Source organism: Dermacentor variabilis, chromosome 3 (assembly GCF_050947875.1).
Source record: "Dermacentor variabilis isolate Ectoservices chromosome 3, ASM5094787v1, whole genome shotgun sequence".
Lineage (NCBI taxonomy): Eukaryota > Metazoa > Arthropoda > Arachnida > Ixodida > Ixodidae > Dermacentor > Dermacentor variabilis.
The window spans coordinates 57935595-57953122 of record NC_134570.1 but is presented as its reverse complement, the minus strand read 5'-3'; the positions used below and the strand labels follow the sequence as shown (position 1 = coordinate 57953122).

The 17528-nt window shown below is 47.7% G+C and overlaps 1 protein-coding gene across 4 annotated transcripts in view; it reads right to left on the bottom strand.

Moving 5' to 3' along the window:
• Positions 1 to 664: 664 nt before the first annotated feature.
• The window catches only part of Rbp (RIMS binding protein), a 456906-nt gene continuing 440042 nt past the window's right edge, over positions 665 to 17528 (bottom strand). For 3 of the 4 annotated variants that reach the window (XM_075685259.1, XM_075685260.1, XM_075685261.1), the window contains exons 33-34: positions 15017 to 15060; positions 665 to 9543 (exon numbers count right to left, since the gene is read on the bottom strand). In XM_075685259.1, coding sequence (XP_075541374.1) covers positions 8857 to 9543; positions 15017 to 15060 — 731 coding nt within the window. In that variant the 3' untranslated portion in view covers positions 665 to 8856. The remainder of the gene's footprint in view (positions 9544 to 15016; positions 15061 to 17528) is intronic. The other variant, XM_075685262.1, reaches the window with a different exon arrangement.

Sequence of the window (17528 nt, the reverse complement as noted above, 5' to 3'; positions counted from 1 at the left end):
GCGCCGAGGGCTCGGCTCAAAGCTTCGTGCGCGCTCTGTAGTCGCCGCATAGTTCGCCTTGAAGCGATAGGTAGCACGGAGATCACTTTGCTCGATGCTGCTGTCGCGCTGTCTCGCGCCAGCATTTTGACAGCGATTGCCCGCGGCCATCGAGTGTGATGTGTTCATGTTTGCCTCTGCGTGCGTGACACCACGCTTGTTTATTTAGTGAGCCAATGTTTCCAAGTTTATACGGCCTATAAAACTATTACGCTTACTTCGTATAGATGTCTACCAATTCGCTTCCGCAATGGATGCTTCGCCTCTCGGGCGAAGCGTCCATGTGAAACATGGGTGCTTCGCGAAAGAAAGCATCCAACAGTGAAACAGAAACACTGCTACAAAGGTTTCACAAAGCTTTTAGTCACTTGTTAATAGCTATATTGTTCAGAATTTCCGGTTAAAAGCGAAAGAAGAACGCGGATTTTTTTTTTTTACCATGATCCTGTTTTAACCGAATTGAGTAAGGGAAAAAGGTGGTTTTGACTCTGCACATGCCTTGGTCATGTGTAATACTTTCATTCCAGTTAGGGGACTGATTGGACATCGCAACGATCGTCAATCGATCGATCGGCGCATGATGACGCGTCAGCAAAAAGGAAGAAAATAAACAGGAGACAAATCATGCATTTCTTCATCATAGTTCTTTTTTTTTATTGCGGAATGTGCGACACCGTTCTTGAGAAAGATGAAACCTGGTGAAATGTCAGCAGCGGGAGAGAGAGAGAGAGAGATTGGGAGAGGGAAAAAGGAGTAAGTTTTGCACAACCTTGAGACAAAGTTCATGTCAAACTGAGGACGAGAGGCGCCGAGGCATTCTTTTTTTATCGAGGTATACATCACAGATAACAAAGTGTCTCCCTCTCCCCGATCCAAAAGCAGCTGCAGCAGGAAAAACGAAAGAAGGGAGTCTGGCGCACACAGTAATCCGACAAACGTGCGATGCTGCTGGCGAGACAAGCATAAAAATAAGAACGCTCAATGAGTCACACAAACATAAAAGAAAAAAAAATATCTGCACGACAAACGGAACTCAGGAAGTGCATAATCATTCTCACTGACGCTGCAACAGACGACTAGCCACAAATTTGGCAAGCAGCAGTAACATCCTTTCCAAAAACCAGTTCCAAACATTTCAACCATGCACAGTTCTCTTTCATTTTCATTCCTAAACAAATCGGGACTCTCATACGTGTTTTGCGCGCATATCGCTTGCCACTGACGTCACTCGCGTCCGCCTTGCTCGGTCACAGACCCTGCCAACTTTCAGGCGGCACCGGTTTGGTCCTTTCAAAAATGTGAATAATCTGACACCCCGCACACATTTTTGTTACCGAATCGGAAAAAACCTATAGACGTGCCTACTACGAATAACCTGTAGCAGGCGTAAGGACAGATGCGCTCAAATAATTAAGCCGATTTTCAAATTTACGCTAACAGGCACATACCGGCGGCGGCGGCCGCCACACTGATAATCTAAGCCGTATGGTATAAGTGCCAACTGTAATTATGTTTAGATTGGGCGCGATTTCACGACGCAGAAAGCTCGTCGGTTAGCTGGACAAACCAACGCCAGGTTGTTATCGTCAGCAAAATAACCTGAAGCCAAGAATGTTTCTGCTCGCTTCTCCACACTGAAAGATGCGCATGCCCGGTCATTTCAAGCGCCACAGCAGCGTTAACGCTAACCTGATGGCAGCGAATGCTGAAGTGCAACGAAAGTTGCAGTTGCAATTAACAGCAAGAATAAAAAAGAAACACACACGAGAGGGATAGGAAAACAAAACGCGAAATGAGAAGATTGCTACTCTCGAGCTTCCCGCGTTATGCGTATGCTGTCGTACACCATGCAGTTATTAAATAAAGAAAAGAACTTAAAAAAAAAAGAACACGGAAATGCAAACCAGGGTCAGACGGGGGTCGGGACATGTATAAGGGGACGAGCAACAGCCACAAAGTTGCGAATCGTTAAAAGCGACAACGCGCCGTTCGTCGTCATCACTGTTATTGCACATCAAAATAATATTAACAATAATAAAAATAATGACGCTCGCATGCAGCAACTGGTTGCGGCAACGGCCAGGTCCAAGCGGTCGGACGCCGCGGACCCCCCAGACGGCTGACCGACGAGCCTCCCGTCAGTTACACAATACGTCTCGTGCGATTATACACATAATGCATCGGTGTCTTCTCCGAAGAGCAAAGGAAAACGACGAACGTCTCATCGGAATGTGTATGTGTGTGTGCGCGCGTGTGTGTGAAGAAGACTGCGGTGCCTACTGTGTCTGGACATATTTACATTGCGCGCGCAGTTCACGTTCAAAAAAGAAATGAAAGCAAGAGTGCGATAACAGCAATAGGGAAAAAAAAATAACACCGCTTTCTTCATGTCTTTCTCTCTCGTTCACTCTTTTTTCTTTTTTCCAAGCACACGACACTGCGGACACGCGCTGCACGAACGAAGAACGGGGAAGTAGGTCACAACTGAAAAAAAAAAGGCACGTTCATATATGCGTGTGTGTGGCGTGTGTGTGTGTGTGTCCAAACTTCCTACTCTCGCGTTCGTGTCCTATACCAGCCACAGCGGCGTTCGCGCGGGTAAGAGATGTACCGAATATGTGGGTTCATCCCCTCGAGACGCCCAGTTGTCGGCCCGCACCGGGTCACTCTTGTATATGTATACGGGAGCAAGACATACTAAGGTCCCGTGTCATTCACGAGACTTGCACAGCAAGACCGCAGGATAACGCACCGTAGCCGCTGTCTTCGTCGCCGCCGTTTACCGGTGCTTTGATTCAGCGAGACGGTGACGGCTGCGTAAAGGACGATATGTGACGAACACGGGCGCTCCGCATAGGCGTACCATCCTCGCTCTACACGACCCGCTTGGAATTATGGAAAGGAGCGCCCACATTCACGTGTGACGGGATGTGGGGATTTTGTGCGCGCCTTGGCGCGGTCGCAGGGGGGCGAGCGTGAAAAAAAAATAAATAAATAGAAGGCTACGAAACGGGTGAGGTGTGACGTAGCTCGAGCTACTTGAAGCGCCAACCACGAGAGAAGCATTTCCACCGTGTTTCCGCGCGGTATACCGTGAGAGCGGAAGTATTTCCTGCTTCGCCTTGTCCGAACCGTGATTAGGGCCAGAACTGATGTTGGCAGAGCGTAGACTGCCTGTGGGCTTTTCCTAGGCCAATCTGCCGTTATATTGACTTGTCCTTTTGGCTATGTGTCTGCGCATTATCTACAGCGAACAGTCGTTGTCGATCACGCTTCTTTGGTCTATAGCCGTACACCGGCTTCTTCCGAGCGGGAGGCTTCCAGAAAGTTCATATACATCCGTTACGAATAAATATCGAATCAGAAGTCCACAGGCTATCAATAAACTATCTATTGCCGTGGAAGGAACGCGCCGATTACGCGCCGGAAGTACGCCTGTTGCGGTCGCCATCAAGCAGCTAATCGTATCTGCTCGGACTCCGCCACTGCCGAAATGGAGATAAAGCCGTAAAGCATGCAAGTTACGCGGAATGTACAAAAGGAGGCACCAATAAACTCATAAACAAGTAATCGAACAACGTGCGGGTTCTCAAGATCACTATACTCTGTCATAAGGATGGGCAGTGGTACACTCACATTCTTTCTTTTTTTCTTTGTCTCTTAAAAATACGGAGCGTTTCTATCGGCACAGGTGTACGGGGATTCCGCCCAAACATTCTCTCGCCGTTTGACTCACTCCTGACCGACTGCGCTGCAGCCACGCCAACACCAAGGAGAAATGCCACTTCTAATGGGGGAGGGGGTGGGTGGGCGTAGACGTAACACCGTTTAACACGATGTCTAGATTTAGCACGCATAGGTATGCGCATTGTATACCGTCGCCTATTATACTGTACACAGCGGCCCTGTCATCGAACGCAGGCCAGAATGCCATAGGAATGCTCTGCGCGCGCAACATCTTGCGAGGATTCCACAAGAACTCGCTCAGCTGTGAACATCTGTACAAAATCGTTACAGGGAAGAAATTCAAGCAAACACACGAGAAACTAGCGTTCACTTAACGGCTGAATAGAGTTAGAAAGGCTACAATCATTAGAAAAACGCCCTAATCCTGCAGTACAAAAATCAGCGCGATGTCTCAAGTTGGGTTAGATGTTATAGATGGACATTGCACAAGTCGAAACAACGCTAGCAAGAAGGAATATCAAGGCCATCAATTTCGCAACGCCGTGGATCGCCAGGCTCTTGTCGAAGAAGCACGGTACTGCGTTTGCGGGCATACAAAATAGGAATAAAGTTATCGGGCGTCCGTCTATTACAGGCGCAAGTCAGGCGAACTACGCTGTCAGGCGGACATTTCTTACAAGGTGGCTGGGCACGAGCCATTGCTTACATCTGACTTCCTATCTCCGTAAGACTTCTCACAGCGTGTGCGCGTGTGTGATGTTGACATTTTACGTGGAAAAAAAAAAGACCGCTAAGTCGGTTTGAGCGTCGTTAAGTTTGCGAACAGAGCATGCTTCAGGAGTTGAATGCTAAAGAAAGAAAGAAGGAAAGAAAGCGAAGAAGTAAGAACGGTAATAGTTTGCGAAACGTCAGTTTGTTGGGATCGTCTCCGGGACCTTATGTGCGAACGCGGCCAAATTAAGCAACGACGCGAGCAGCGCAACACTCTTAAAAGCCACTGTTCTCAAACAAGGTCAGACAAGCTCCGCCTACTCTGAAATCAACGCCACTTTGTCACCGGGTTTCTACAGCGCACCTAACTTCTATGCTCCGTTAGGGAGAAACACCAAGCACCAAAGCAAGGCGGAGACCTTCGTCGACTCTGCGAGGCTTCAGCTTCAGGATTTATTTATTTTTTTTTCTGGTTCGCGAAACCCCGAAGCGAGCACGGTCGACAATTAGTTGTTTTCTACAGCAAAGCACTGCTAACCGTTAACTCGGCTTTCCAAGAGACTCGGCTAGCACATGGAGACAGCTTTACTTCTGATAAGACATGGATACCGTGACATCCTTTGCGTTTCGCTGTTAAATGATACACGGAGCAACTTTCACAGGCACACACACGCGCGCGCGCGCAGAATGCTCAGAGTAAAATGAGTAAGGAGGCACTGATTGACGTTTGCCAAAAGCTGGACACGGTCTTGGTTTACTCGGTAAACAATCCACTGTCAGCCAACCGATCAAGTCAACGGCGGCTAGCTGTGAGATGGCACGTGAAATGGCTGCACGACCCGAGAAAAAAAGTTCGGTGGCTTACACTGAACTGCGTTTCTTCTGGGTCAAGAACTAGGCGAAGCTGATCCAATGCTGGTTTTCAGTAATTTTTCGGAGCCATCAATTTAGGGTTGCGCTACGCATGTGAAGAAAACTCAGAAGGCCTTCAAATCAAGCAAACGCAGGAACAATATGCGAGCGTGGAATTGCGTAGCAATCAGTAAGAGCCAAGGCTTTGCGCGTCTTTGAACAAAACAACTAGTTATCGAGGACTTCGTTCAGATAATAAACTGAACGCAGCGCGTTCGCTCGGAAGGAGCGAAAGAATAAAAATAAAGAAATACGGTTGAAACAATGCGATTGGCCTGTCAAGAAAGCGCGAAACGAAACATGAAAGCTGCAATGGTTGCCTGGTTGGTGCGTCGTGTTATTGCTTAACCCATTATGAGGCTGAGGCCATGAATCGGGCGGTAGGTAGGAAAAGAAAACTAAAAAGGAATTTTGTGAATAAAGAGAAAACGTTGCCGGATAATTTTTATTGGACGTGATCGCGTTAGAACAATGCATTTACGTGCAACTTTTATCGACTTCAAGTCTACTCTGGGTTGGTGAATGTCATTTGGGTGTCAGCTACGGGCCCAGTATAGCAGCTCCCCATGGGTGCCCTATCGCGTCGCACCTTTCATTTTCTGTGCTATGTTAAATCCCCCTTCAGTGTCATCGTGTCACCGAACGCATACTTTCCTTCTCAGTATGTGTAGTTATAATGATCTTCCGTACAAACAATTCCGTTTGCGGTGTGAGCGATGTTTTGAGGCTTAAGAGCTGCACAAGGATGTATATAAAGTTTCCAGAACTTGCACTTGAAATGAGAAGCTCCTCATTCTTTAACGTCATTTAGGACATGCTTCGCTTTCCTGCTATTCTCGATCGTATCAGACAAATTTTATGTTATTAATAAAGTCCTTAACGAAAAAGGAGAATAGATTTACCGGATCGCTTCTGTATGACTATGAATGTATTGCGACGACTGGTAGGAACGGAGCCGAATTGAGGTCAGAAAAGTTTGAGCGTACCACAGGAAGTGCATATTATCTCGGTCGGCCCTTGCGAGTACAGTTGCTGCGAGACACAATAGGTCGCGTCTGCTCCAGTTGATTGAGTGACTGCTGAAAGATTTTTTGACATCGGCTGCGCTCCAGCAAAAGTGTCCATCTCTGATGATCAGTACTTCGTGTGCAAGTAAAGTCATGCAAAACGCTTGCCATTCTCTGACGCTTACGACAAAAAGTAAACCGAAAACTCTCAAGCGGTACATAACACCGGTGCAAAGCGAGCCCGAAGCGGCACAAAACTACATATACACACACAAGCACGCACAGACGCGAACACGCAAGCGCACGCCATTTGTCTTGGGGAAAAGCCAGAAGGTCCGCATAGTTAGAGAAGTGGTTTTAGCGGTATGCTAATGAGCGTCGGGATGGTTAGGGACGAGATTCCTGAGTCGCGGAACGTCCGCTGTTGGCACGTGGAATGGGGCGCGAAGTGCTCGAACGACCAGGCGTTCGGAGCGTGCGCGCATGCGACGTGTGCGCGGATATGTGCAATATGACGCCATTTGCCGTCACATCTCATTCCGTTTTGCGATTTCGCTCAGAAGGATGCCACATCTTGAAGCGAGAACCTGCTCATGGCCGATATTGAAGCGGCCGCTCGCAAGACGGGACGCTTTTCGAGCGTGTGATACACGTCGCCTCGGTGCGGCAAACGATACCGCGGTTGCTGACGGGTGTCCATTTCGAACGCACACGTAACTTCCATCGCGTCACACGCTGTGAAAGCGGCTGGTGACGTTTGGAGCTCAGTGTGGAGCTCGATTGCGAAATGCTCTGAAGGAGATGCTCGGCGCCTCAACTCGATAATTTTTCCGCGGTGTCACAGAAGAACAATGAAATAACATAAACAAACATAAGCAATACAAAGTTTGGTGTCAACAAAATGGCCCCAGTGCGAACGAGACAGTTGTGTGTAGGTGTCTGTATGTGTGTATGTAGCATAGCTCTTGCGCTACTATATGGTGACCGCAGCACGTAACCGCACAGCCGCTATAGTATAGCTTGATGACGCGCAGACGTGTGACATGAAAATTCAGTTAAGACAGTTCCTTTGTACATTGAATATGATCATGCTTCCTTTGAACGTTAATCAACGTTTTTTTTATGGGACACGGGCAGGGATCGAGACAACGAGAAGTAAAAGAATTCACGTAAAGTCTTAAAAAGTTTGTATGCGAGAACAAATCACACAGCTAATACACGCAAGGCAGGCCCTCTGGCGCCTGCTACTTCTGCTGGATGCACAAAGACGCGCACGAACAGACACCATTGCGGAAGTTGTCCTGTTTTTCTCGCCCAGAAGGCAGCGTATGCAGCAGGTGACAAAATGGCGGGTTGTGCGGGTTTGGGGGTGGCTTGGAGAGTTTCTTGTCCAGCACGCACTCGCCACAACGTCATGTACACTCGCTGAGCAGTGTTGTGACGGAAGGCGTTGCTCTCGTCGTTTCGCACGACGAGACGGCGATGTCTCTTTAAACGTTCCAACGACGACCACCGAATGGAGCATGTGGCCTTTTCTTAACGAGGGTGAACAGCGTGGTGAAGAGAGGTTGTTCGCTTTTAGCATAACGCTCCAAACGAGGGTGAAATAAAGGCCAGCCATGTACGAGAGATGTTGGTCACCAGCAGAAGACCAAGGGGGCTTTTTTACTTCGAGCAGAGGGACAAGCGCTTCCAGAGCGGAGCGAAGGCGGAATGCATTGTTCGTCCTGCTCTTGAGGACAGATCGGACTATTTACACTCTAAGCACACGTCCGATCTGATTGAGGGACAAGCTGAATGCCTTCGAGCAACGTCGATGGCTCGCGTCTCTACATCTCTCTCTCTCTCTCTTTTTTTTTTACACGTACGGGTTTGACCTATCTAGAATGCAAGACATGGAAACGAGACAGATCTAGGAGAGCTCCAGCGTACTCTTTTCTGGATTACTGAGAGAAACGTTTCTAGAGTTCGATCTTTTGTCAAGCTTTCACGAATGGCCACAATGTGCAGGTGTATCCCGTTTATTCATTGGCTTGTTTGTCTGGGACACAGCATTGCTCTCCTTAATAAGCGGGAACAGCCTATGAGCCAACATCGTAAATGACGTTACCCCTCTCTTCCACTTCTTCCTTACCTATGTGGAGACACCTTCCGTAAATCCAAAGCCGGTTTTTGCGGCACTTCTTCCATCACCAATATCTGTCAACATGACATTTCTAGTCGACCCGTCGATCATTTGACTGGACGTTGAGAGTCTTACCGTCCTCGAACGCAGAGAAAAGCAGGACGAACAATCAACACCCCCGTTTACGTGTCGGCATACGCAACTGCGTCTAGAAGCGGAGCCATGCAGATCGGGAGCACGGCGTGAACTCAGCCTTGCCGGATGCACGTCGGTGCAGGCGAGCCTACGTCCAGCTGCTTCTCAAGGGAGCGATGCCCTACTCAGATCTTCAGAAGAGACGGATGGCCCTCGGGCCTTCTCGGCGGGGGCCCTTCCTCAGGGGACCGGAGGAGGCGCGGAGCCACGCTTTCCCTTCATGCCAAAGAGTCTCTTGAGCGCGTGCAGGAAGCGGAAGCGGCCTTTCTTCTTGGGCCTCTGCTGTTCGGGCGGCGGGGGCGACTCGGCGACCGGCGTCGCCGGCACCGGCGAACGCTTCCCGTTGGCCACCAGGGTCGAAGGTCGCCGCGGTGGCGTCACCGCTCGTCGCCGCTTCAGCTGCCGGGTCTGCAGGCAGGCGCGTCTCCGGGCGGGCAGGAGGAGCGTCGGCGGCGTCGGCTGCCGCTCACCATCGCTGCGCGGTGCCCACGACCGGCCGAGACGCGTATGAAGCGGCGCGCTGCTCGTGCGGGGACCGGTGCTCGTAGTGGGACGGCTCGAGCGCGACGCCGCCCGAGCCTGGCGGGGGCCCGCCCCGCTGCTGGTGCGGCTGCTGGTAGGCGTGTTGTTGCTGGTGCTGCTGGTGCTGCTGTTGCTGGTGGTGGTGGTGTTGCTGCTGCTGCGCCGACCAGTGGTCCTCCGGTGGCGGCCCGTGGCGGCCCGCCGGCCCAGGAGCCTGGTGCGCAGGGGCCGACGAGTGCGACCTCTGGGAGCCGCCTCCGCCGCCCCCGTGGACTCCTTGAGACGGGTGGACGCCGCCGCCACCTCGGGGTCCGCCGCCTCCCATGGAGGGCTCGCCCCGCAGGTCTGTCAGTGCCGGGAAAGAGGAGAGGGCAGGAAAGAAGCGCTTTGAACCAGCGTCTATCATGCTGCGATTCGCGGACACCATACGGGTCCTCGATATAGTTCGGTGTGATGCCTGTGAGTGACGTACAAAACGCTTAAAACGTCATCTTCCTAACAAACAGAAGTGACAACCGCACTAGTTGGTGATGATTCGTTAGGAGGACGATAGCGCAAAGCAAGAACAGCAGGAGGAAGGAAGCGCCCGCTCTGTTTCCTTCCGTGTCCTCGTCCTCTCCCGCGCTACCGTTGTCACCATGAATTATAACAAATCCACGTAGCTTTAACTGTAGTACAGTAGTTCTGTCTCGACTAATACTTATTTTTTGTGCCCACTTTGCCTTACGAATAATAAACATCCTCTTGGAGGACACTGAAGCACTATTGAGATGGTCAAGATATCCATGGTAGTCAAATGATTGAGAAGCACTGTGCTAAATGAAATTGAGTGCCTGAACTCAGTTACGATTCAACGTACATTTCACCCTCGCTGATAAACTAAAAAAAAAAAACCATTACACCCTTGGAACGACTGCTCCGACGAAAAGCTTTAGCGTGGGACCTGCTTTGTAACTACGGGCCGGTATTGCGCGAGGCACATTAGCACGCACCAAAATGATGCAGTATCACTGCTGATTCAAGCGACGAATGATGCGCGTTGGAACAATGAACAAGCGTGGAAAGTTCCAGATTACAGGAGGTACGTCGGCCATGTCATGCTGCTCACTACGCAGATGACGATCAGCCCATCTGTCAAAACAGTGATTCATAGACTTCCGCTTTGCACAGCCTATATTGCTTCTTCTACCGCACAAGAAACACTTGACAGCTGTGTGCGTACCTGTGGAGAAGCTTATGAAGAGGTAAAGAATTTCTTGTGCACTGCATGCATAAAATATTATACTCACCATAAATGGCTTTCGGCGAAGCAACATGCTTCTGTGTAGGAATGGGAGGGTGGTCATCGGAAATATTGAAACGCAGTTCTGCCCACGTGTTAGTACACCCCTTTGGAGAATCAAGGAAAAGCTAGAGGCTCTACTGATCCTGATTACTGCAATTCACATTTCGGCAAATTGTTGCCTTAAATTGAAGTATTTCTTTTCTTCTTGAACAGTGTATATTTCTTATTTGAATGCTTCCGTGTGTCAGCGCAAAACTTGTTTCTGTGCTAGAGAGTGTTGTGCCTAGAATGAGGCACTCACGAGGAACGTCTTTCGCAGCTGCCCTGGAACGCTCGCATTTTGTGAGCTTTAGAACTCAAGTCGTGCTCTTTGTTTTTGCTTGCAAGAAATGCTGCTCTTTGAGCGCTCTCACTACGACAGAGAAGAAAGTGGCTGGCCTCGCTTAGTGGCGCCCACATCCTAAGCGCATCTAATGAAAAACAAAGCGAAGAACACTGGCTTATAAAACCTGGCGTGGCATCAAAGGTGGAACTTGCTTTGCTCCGCCAGCTTTGGACCTGGACTCCGGAGGAGCGGCAGGCGTCCCATTGAATGTGTAATGGCAGGCCTTAGACTAAGGCGGACAGCTTCCTAATTGAATGAGCGCAGGAACAAAAAAAAATTCCTACAGAAATGACACGCGCACAGGACAACGACATTCTCTTTGGTTCGTTAAGTGGCAGTGACAGTCCCATTTGTTCGATTATGCAGGACCAACTAATGCGATTGCCTGAACACTACAAAAAATAAGAGCTGCCGGTGCATCACGCGAAACCATTATCAGTGCGCGGACGCAAGGGTTCCCCAACTCGCGCTGGAAAAAAAAAAGCACTCCTTTTTTTTTTTCGCCGTGCGACACTGTTAGTGGGCCACTTCTAATCCGTCTTCCCCATTTTCTAGCTGGTGCATGCGTTACGTACGAATTTACATAAACGTTGTGGCTCAAAACCTCGATGACAGGCACAGCACACCGGATTAGAGAGAAGAGTGGGAAACCGGGGCTTCCATACCCGAGGCGAGCCCACAAAAGTTTTGTTGGCACTGCTTTGTGAAACCTTGGGATCTTGCATCCACGACAGGCGCGTCAAATGTCAAGAGGACTTCCAACTGTGTCACCGAACCCAGATTATTTCGCTTCTCGAAATAGCTCTTGTTAAAGCGTAAACGAAAAACTGATTGTAACTGTTATGTTTTCTTTTTTAATTTGAGACGCCGTTTGCAATGCTCGTAACTCACGAACTCGAGTTTTCTACGTATTTAAACCCTGTTTTGCATTTCCTACAAGTCGTCCTTATAGCCATGAACAATTATGCAACTATATAATAACGCGGCATTCTCAATATCGACGCGTGCGCTGTAATTAATAAGAAAGGAGATAAGTGAAATGTACACAGAAGCGTTTACATCTAGTCTTAAAAACAAATCAAGCACGGAAAAAATGAAAATTTAGGAGATAGTTTCTGTGTACACAAAAACTTGTCGCTTGCCCACGGTAACAGCGCTGACCCCGCAGGTTAGGCAAAAACATTTCAGTAGCCACCTGCTGTATGTTGCGCAGGAAAATGGCTACTAACAATAAGGACTAAATGAAGTGGCAAATAACAGATATGGTTTGCATGCGTAAGCATATAAAAAATCGTAAACCCAAGTTAACATGCCCGACATGCTCTTTTTCACCAAAAAGAAACAGTGCAAAATAGGAACACGTTCAATGAAGTGTGCAGAGAGAGAAGAAAACCTCCAGCCGACAATCGCAATTCCATGAGACGAACTGAAAGGCTTCCCACCGTATCGTATCGTAACGATACCGAAGCGTAGTGAATCAATACAGGGCTGCCGAATTTAAGAGGCACTAAAGGGAATCATCAAATTATACTGCCGCGGTATCGTTGCGAAGCCTTACTTTTAATCGACGGTGTGTGAAAAGATTGAACATTGCTGAAGAAAATGAAGGCAAAACTTTTTTTTTTAAATATTCGCGCGCCGAAAAAGCAGAGGCTGACGGTTCACGTGACATTACGGCTTCAGTGTATTTTTTTCGTGGTCGGGGCACATTGGAACAGTAGTAGTTTTAATTTATGGTCCCTTCAGGATACAATATTGTCCTTTCTTACCGATAAACAAGCCCCTAACAGAAGCTTTCAAAATAGATGACGTCATAGCGAGCTGGTGCGGGGAATTGAGGCTGGTGCCGCCACGAGCTTTTTTTTTTTCATCTCCTCTGGCCTAGCTGTAGCCTCCTTTCACCGTTACAGTGCTGGTCTTGCTGTCGCAGAAACGTAATTTACAATACAGCTTAACTTAATGTCCCTGCTAAGCGTCCCTTTAAGAGCTAAGCGTCAGCAACTGCTCTATACTTAGCTGGTTGGTTTATGGTTGCTGTAGCGAACAGCTCTACGATACAGTAAGCAAAGTGTCGATCAGGCAGAGAAACTGAAGCACTGTATTATTAATGATTAATGTATTACGTATTCGCTTTCTTCCTTTTTTTTTTTCATTGGGGATGTAGGCTGCATGCTGGGGCAACAGTGACTTCATTGTTTGCTCGCTTCCATTAAAATATGATTTAAATCACAAATTGGTGCTCTAGTGGTAAGATAGAATGGACGCAAAAAAAAAAAAATCGCAAACGCACTCGTGCGCCAGGCTTACAGAGATGGCGTGACGAGATGTAGGCGTAGGATAGACGTTCGGTTGAGAGAGTGAATGCCTGCAACGTGATAAGCGGTGACCGATCCTTCGCACTCTTCCCAACGCTTTAGCTGATTTCTAGCGCAAGTGAATGACTGTATTTTGGTCACGTCCGAGTAAACAGATCATCCCTAAACTTCTGCTGCCTTGCTCGCGGACTATGACCTCGTCAATTTCTGCGCAGTAATACATGTTTGCTTTCTCCGTGTTCCCGTGACCAGGTCACGTTTGCGTTGTATCTGTACTTGTATAACCTCTTGCTCTCTCTCTCTCTCTCTCTCTCTCTCTCTCTCTCTCTCTCTCTCTCTCTCTCTCTTTCTTGTTTCATCGTGATTAGTAGATTTGTTTCGATAGGGGTTTCTTTATTCCGCTACCTCGCTTTCTTGGGGGTTTTCTTCGACAATATATTTGGAATAGCTGCCTCTTTCAGTGACCAAACAGTTATCGTTCATCGCTAACAAAAAAAAAAAAAAAATAAGTGACAAGGCAGCAGCGACAAAAAATTATTAAATTATGGTGTTTTAGGTGCCAAAACCACGGTTCGATTACGAGGCAAGCCGTGTTGGGGGGACTCCCGGTTAATTTTGACCACCTGGCGGCACCTTAGCGTGCACCTAAACATAAGTGAAACGGGTGTTTTCGCATTTCGTGGCAATATGAGTGGGCCCGCCCTTTTTACGGAAGGCAGACGCCAACATACTGAGCCTGCACATTCGGCTATGATCCAATATAACACTACTGAATGGAATAAGGTGGAAGCTTGGGCAAGTTGGCGATTCAATATCGACATGTTTGCCCAGCGCAAAAGACGAGGACTGAAGGAAGAACACAACACAGGCGCTGTATTATGTTCTTGCTTCAGTCCTAGTCTTTTGTGGTGTGCAAACATGTCGATATTGAATGGAATAGCTCCATAGAATGCACACTTAAGTAACTCGACCCCTATTTGAAAAAAAAAAAAATACAGAAGAAGAAACAAAGAAATCCGGACGCAAAATAACGACAAGCATTTGTCCAACTCTCGTATAAACTTGTATCCATTTTCTTTATTCTTTTTTACCCCTTTTTTTGTTGTTGACTGGCTTCACAACGCATTTGCTTCTTTTTTTGATAGGTACGTCTGAGGCCTTTTCCTCACCACATCTATTTCTAATTCTACGAAGCGTGATAATTATTTTTCCCTTTCAAGCTTTTTTTCCCTTATTTTTATCGAACGCTGTTGAGGGATGTTCGGCAAGGTTTCTCAACGCCGTGTTCTACTAACGTCGGTCCATTCGGCACTTCACCGTGACTGACGAAAGTCTAGAGCAGTGCCGTCACTAGAGATAAGTCGTTATTCCGGCTTAACGATAATCCGCGAGTATTGCTGATAGAAAAAAAAAAAATTCACGAGCAGCTGCTCTCGGCCCGCACCCGAATGCGCTGGAGTAAAGCTGGGTTGTTCGAGCAATCCCTTGTCACAAAGGAGTCGTCGAATAGAGAAAGTGCGCCGAGCTCAATCGGAGTCGAGGTTTTTTGCTCTAGTATTTCTGGTAGTGCTCTAGTAGTTCCCTCTAGTATTTTTTTTGTGAACTCGCTGAAGGTTGCACGGATTACCGAGTGATTGTGCAGATTACCTAGGATTACCGAAGAGCGGCTATAGTGGCGATCACGACATTTCAAACTCCAAGTCTGACTGTAGCCGCGTGAGTATCACTCGTGAACTCCGCGTGGGCAACCCGGTGATGCTTATTCGCATGCAAGTGCACGATTGTGTGACACATGCTGAGAAAAAATACCCCGGTAAAAGCAAACGAAATTACCATGACAGAGGTTGGGCTCTCACTGGTTCTGTTAGTAAAAGAGGCTGTGAAAGAAAAGTCAGGAAATAAAGACAACGAATTTCAAACAGAACAGAAGATACTTTTCAAGGCGAAGCAGATTTCTCTGTCGCCCTGCGCTGCTTTATTTCTATCTCTCACTTTTCTTTAGAGTGACGTCACAAGGTTAACGCAAGAGAGCACGATAGAGTGTTAATTATAAGCACAAAAATACAAAAGCGCATTTAGCAAGACAAACGAAGCAGTGCTAGTTTCCCCATAGTCTTGACTCAAGGTATCTTTACATGAACTGCGAAGCAGAAGATTTTTTCTTTTTTTTTTTGCAGATTAAACTAAAAGTGTGTCGTTCTCCTCGACCATTCTCACCTACATAGGCCCAATTTGGCTAAATATTAGTAAACAAACTAAAGGTCACTTAGGATGGCCTGTTCTTTTAAATCTTTTTCTTAAAACGAATTCTAAGCGCGTGTTTCTGGCAAACTGCACAAGCAGAAGCCCGCAAGCAGTGTCACATCTTCAAGGACGATTTATTCTGAAATATAGACAGCATTTAAGTTTTCACAATTAACTCTGTACTTAAAGTCATCATACACATTGCAAAAGAAAAAAAAAATGCTTCGGGTAGCTCCTCTGGCGGGAGTGGTCGCATGGCGGTGAAATAAGTAAATCAGTAATTAATAATGAGCATGTAGCCACTCCCCACCATGGGAATTAAACGTGTAAATAACCGACTTCATGATACTTTCGTTGCAATGAGCACAGGGCTACAAAAGAAGGAAAAAAGCCGTCGTTCGACGAGCTCCACGGCCCTAAACAAACGCTGAGCAGAAGGCGCTCGATGGCGGATGCTGTCACCTCACCAAATATGGCGGCGCCCATGACTATATTGGTGTAGGTCTACATCGCAGTATCTTAGTGTATGCTTGTAAAGCATCGTTGCGTTTTTTTTTTCCTGGACTTTCTGTAAAAGTTATGTGCACAACAAGCCTTCCCTTTGACAGCGATGCCCGTTCGCGTCGTTACGTCTGTGCCAGGGACTCATCCGGCAGTTTTTTTGCGCTCGCAGTCTGCTGCAACGACGAAGTTTCGTCACGTGCATTCTCTTCCGCGTCGGATTAGCCTATGACACCTGGTTGCCACCTATTGCTTCGCCTACACTGGCGCCAGAGGACAATGCTACTGCGTTAAGCACAGCAGAGAGGCAGCCAAATCGACGGGTGAGTGTCACGAAAATCATTGCGTTAGTAGAGTGTTTTAGTTGAGCGTGTTTGCGCTCCGCTAAGCAGCTAAGCAGAGCGGAAGCGCGAACGCGCATGCGCCGTCCGCTTAGCCGTAAGCGGGCTAGCGGAGCGAGGAACACGGTCCGCTGAGAAGCTGCCTGAGCGGAGCGTGCTGCGCAGCGCTTTGGCTAGCGTTGGCTTCAGAAAGGATTGGATGCAGAAAGCAAGCGCGCCGGCTATCACGTGGCGTTCCCCAAGACGGAGCTTTATTTTCCCATTGGATAAAATGGACCGGTAACGCATTACAAGCGCACGTTTAGATACTTCACGGAGAAATAAGTTATATATATGCATATATGCATTTTACTGTATAAGTCATATCATAAGCCAACAAACACTGACACCAAGGACAACATAGGGGAAATTACTTGTGCTTAAATTTCCCCTATGTTGTCCTTGGTGTCAGTGTTTGTTGGCTTATGATATGACTAATAAAAATTGGGACCCTCGGTTAACCCCCTGTCCTCGTTTTTTACTGTATAAGAATGATGAATATGTGTTTCTTTTCTTTCATTATCCTTAATTTGACCAGGGGGCGCTGTAACTACGAATGGTCCGCTCCGCTACGCTAAACCTATAACTAAAACGTGAAAATCACCCGCCGCTCAACCGTGGCTTAGCGGGGCAGCTCGGAGCGGAGCGTACCGTAAAGGCGCTCAACTAAAACACTCTAGTAGCCGACAAGGGGGAAGACGCGGCACAGGGCATCATCGCGGGTGCATGCACGTCAAAGGCTGGCACACCGGCCCTAGACACTATGCAAACTTATAGACTCGTTATTTCTTAACGTCCAACGAAGCTGCGACTACTTCTATGAAGACAAGTTTCACTTTCGTGTTATGGCCGATTCTTATGGAAGAGGAATGAAGCAGACAAACATTAGGTTAAAGAACTGGCGCCGCAAACAAGGTTGTTTAAGCATTTATATATGATTTCTGTGAATATTGAATATCTCAACGTTTAATGTCTGCATAAGCTATAAGCTTCCCAGAACATCCATCGTGGTTGCATCAGATGACAAGTGAGCCAAACAAGCCCATTACAAATATAATCAATTGCAGCAGGTTAATGTCGGTATAAGCATCATTTCGCCATGCGTAGCCTCTAAAATAGTGCGGCGTCTTGCAAGGAAGAGCTTACATCGTGTCACACATAAACGTACGGACACATTTCCGATGGGAGTAGCCTTAGAATACTTAAACATTAATAAAGGG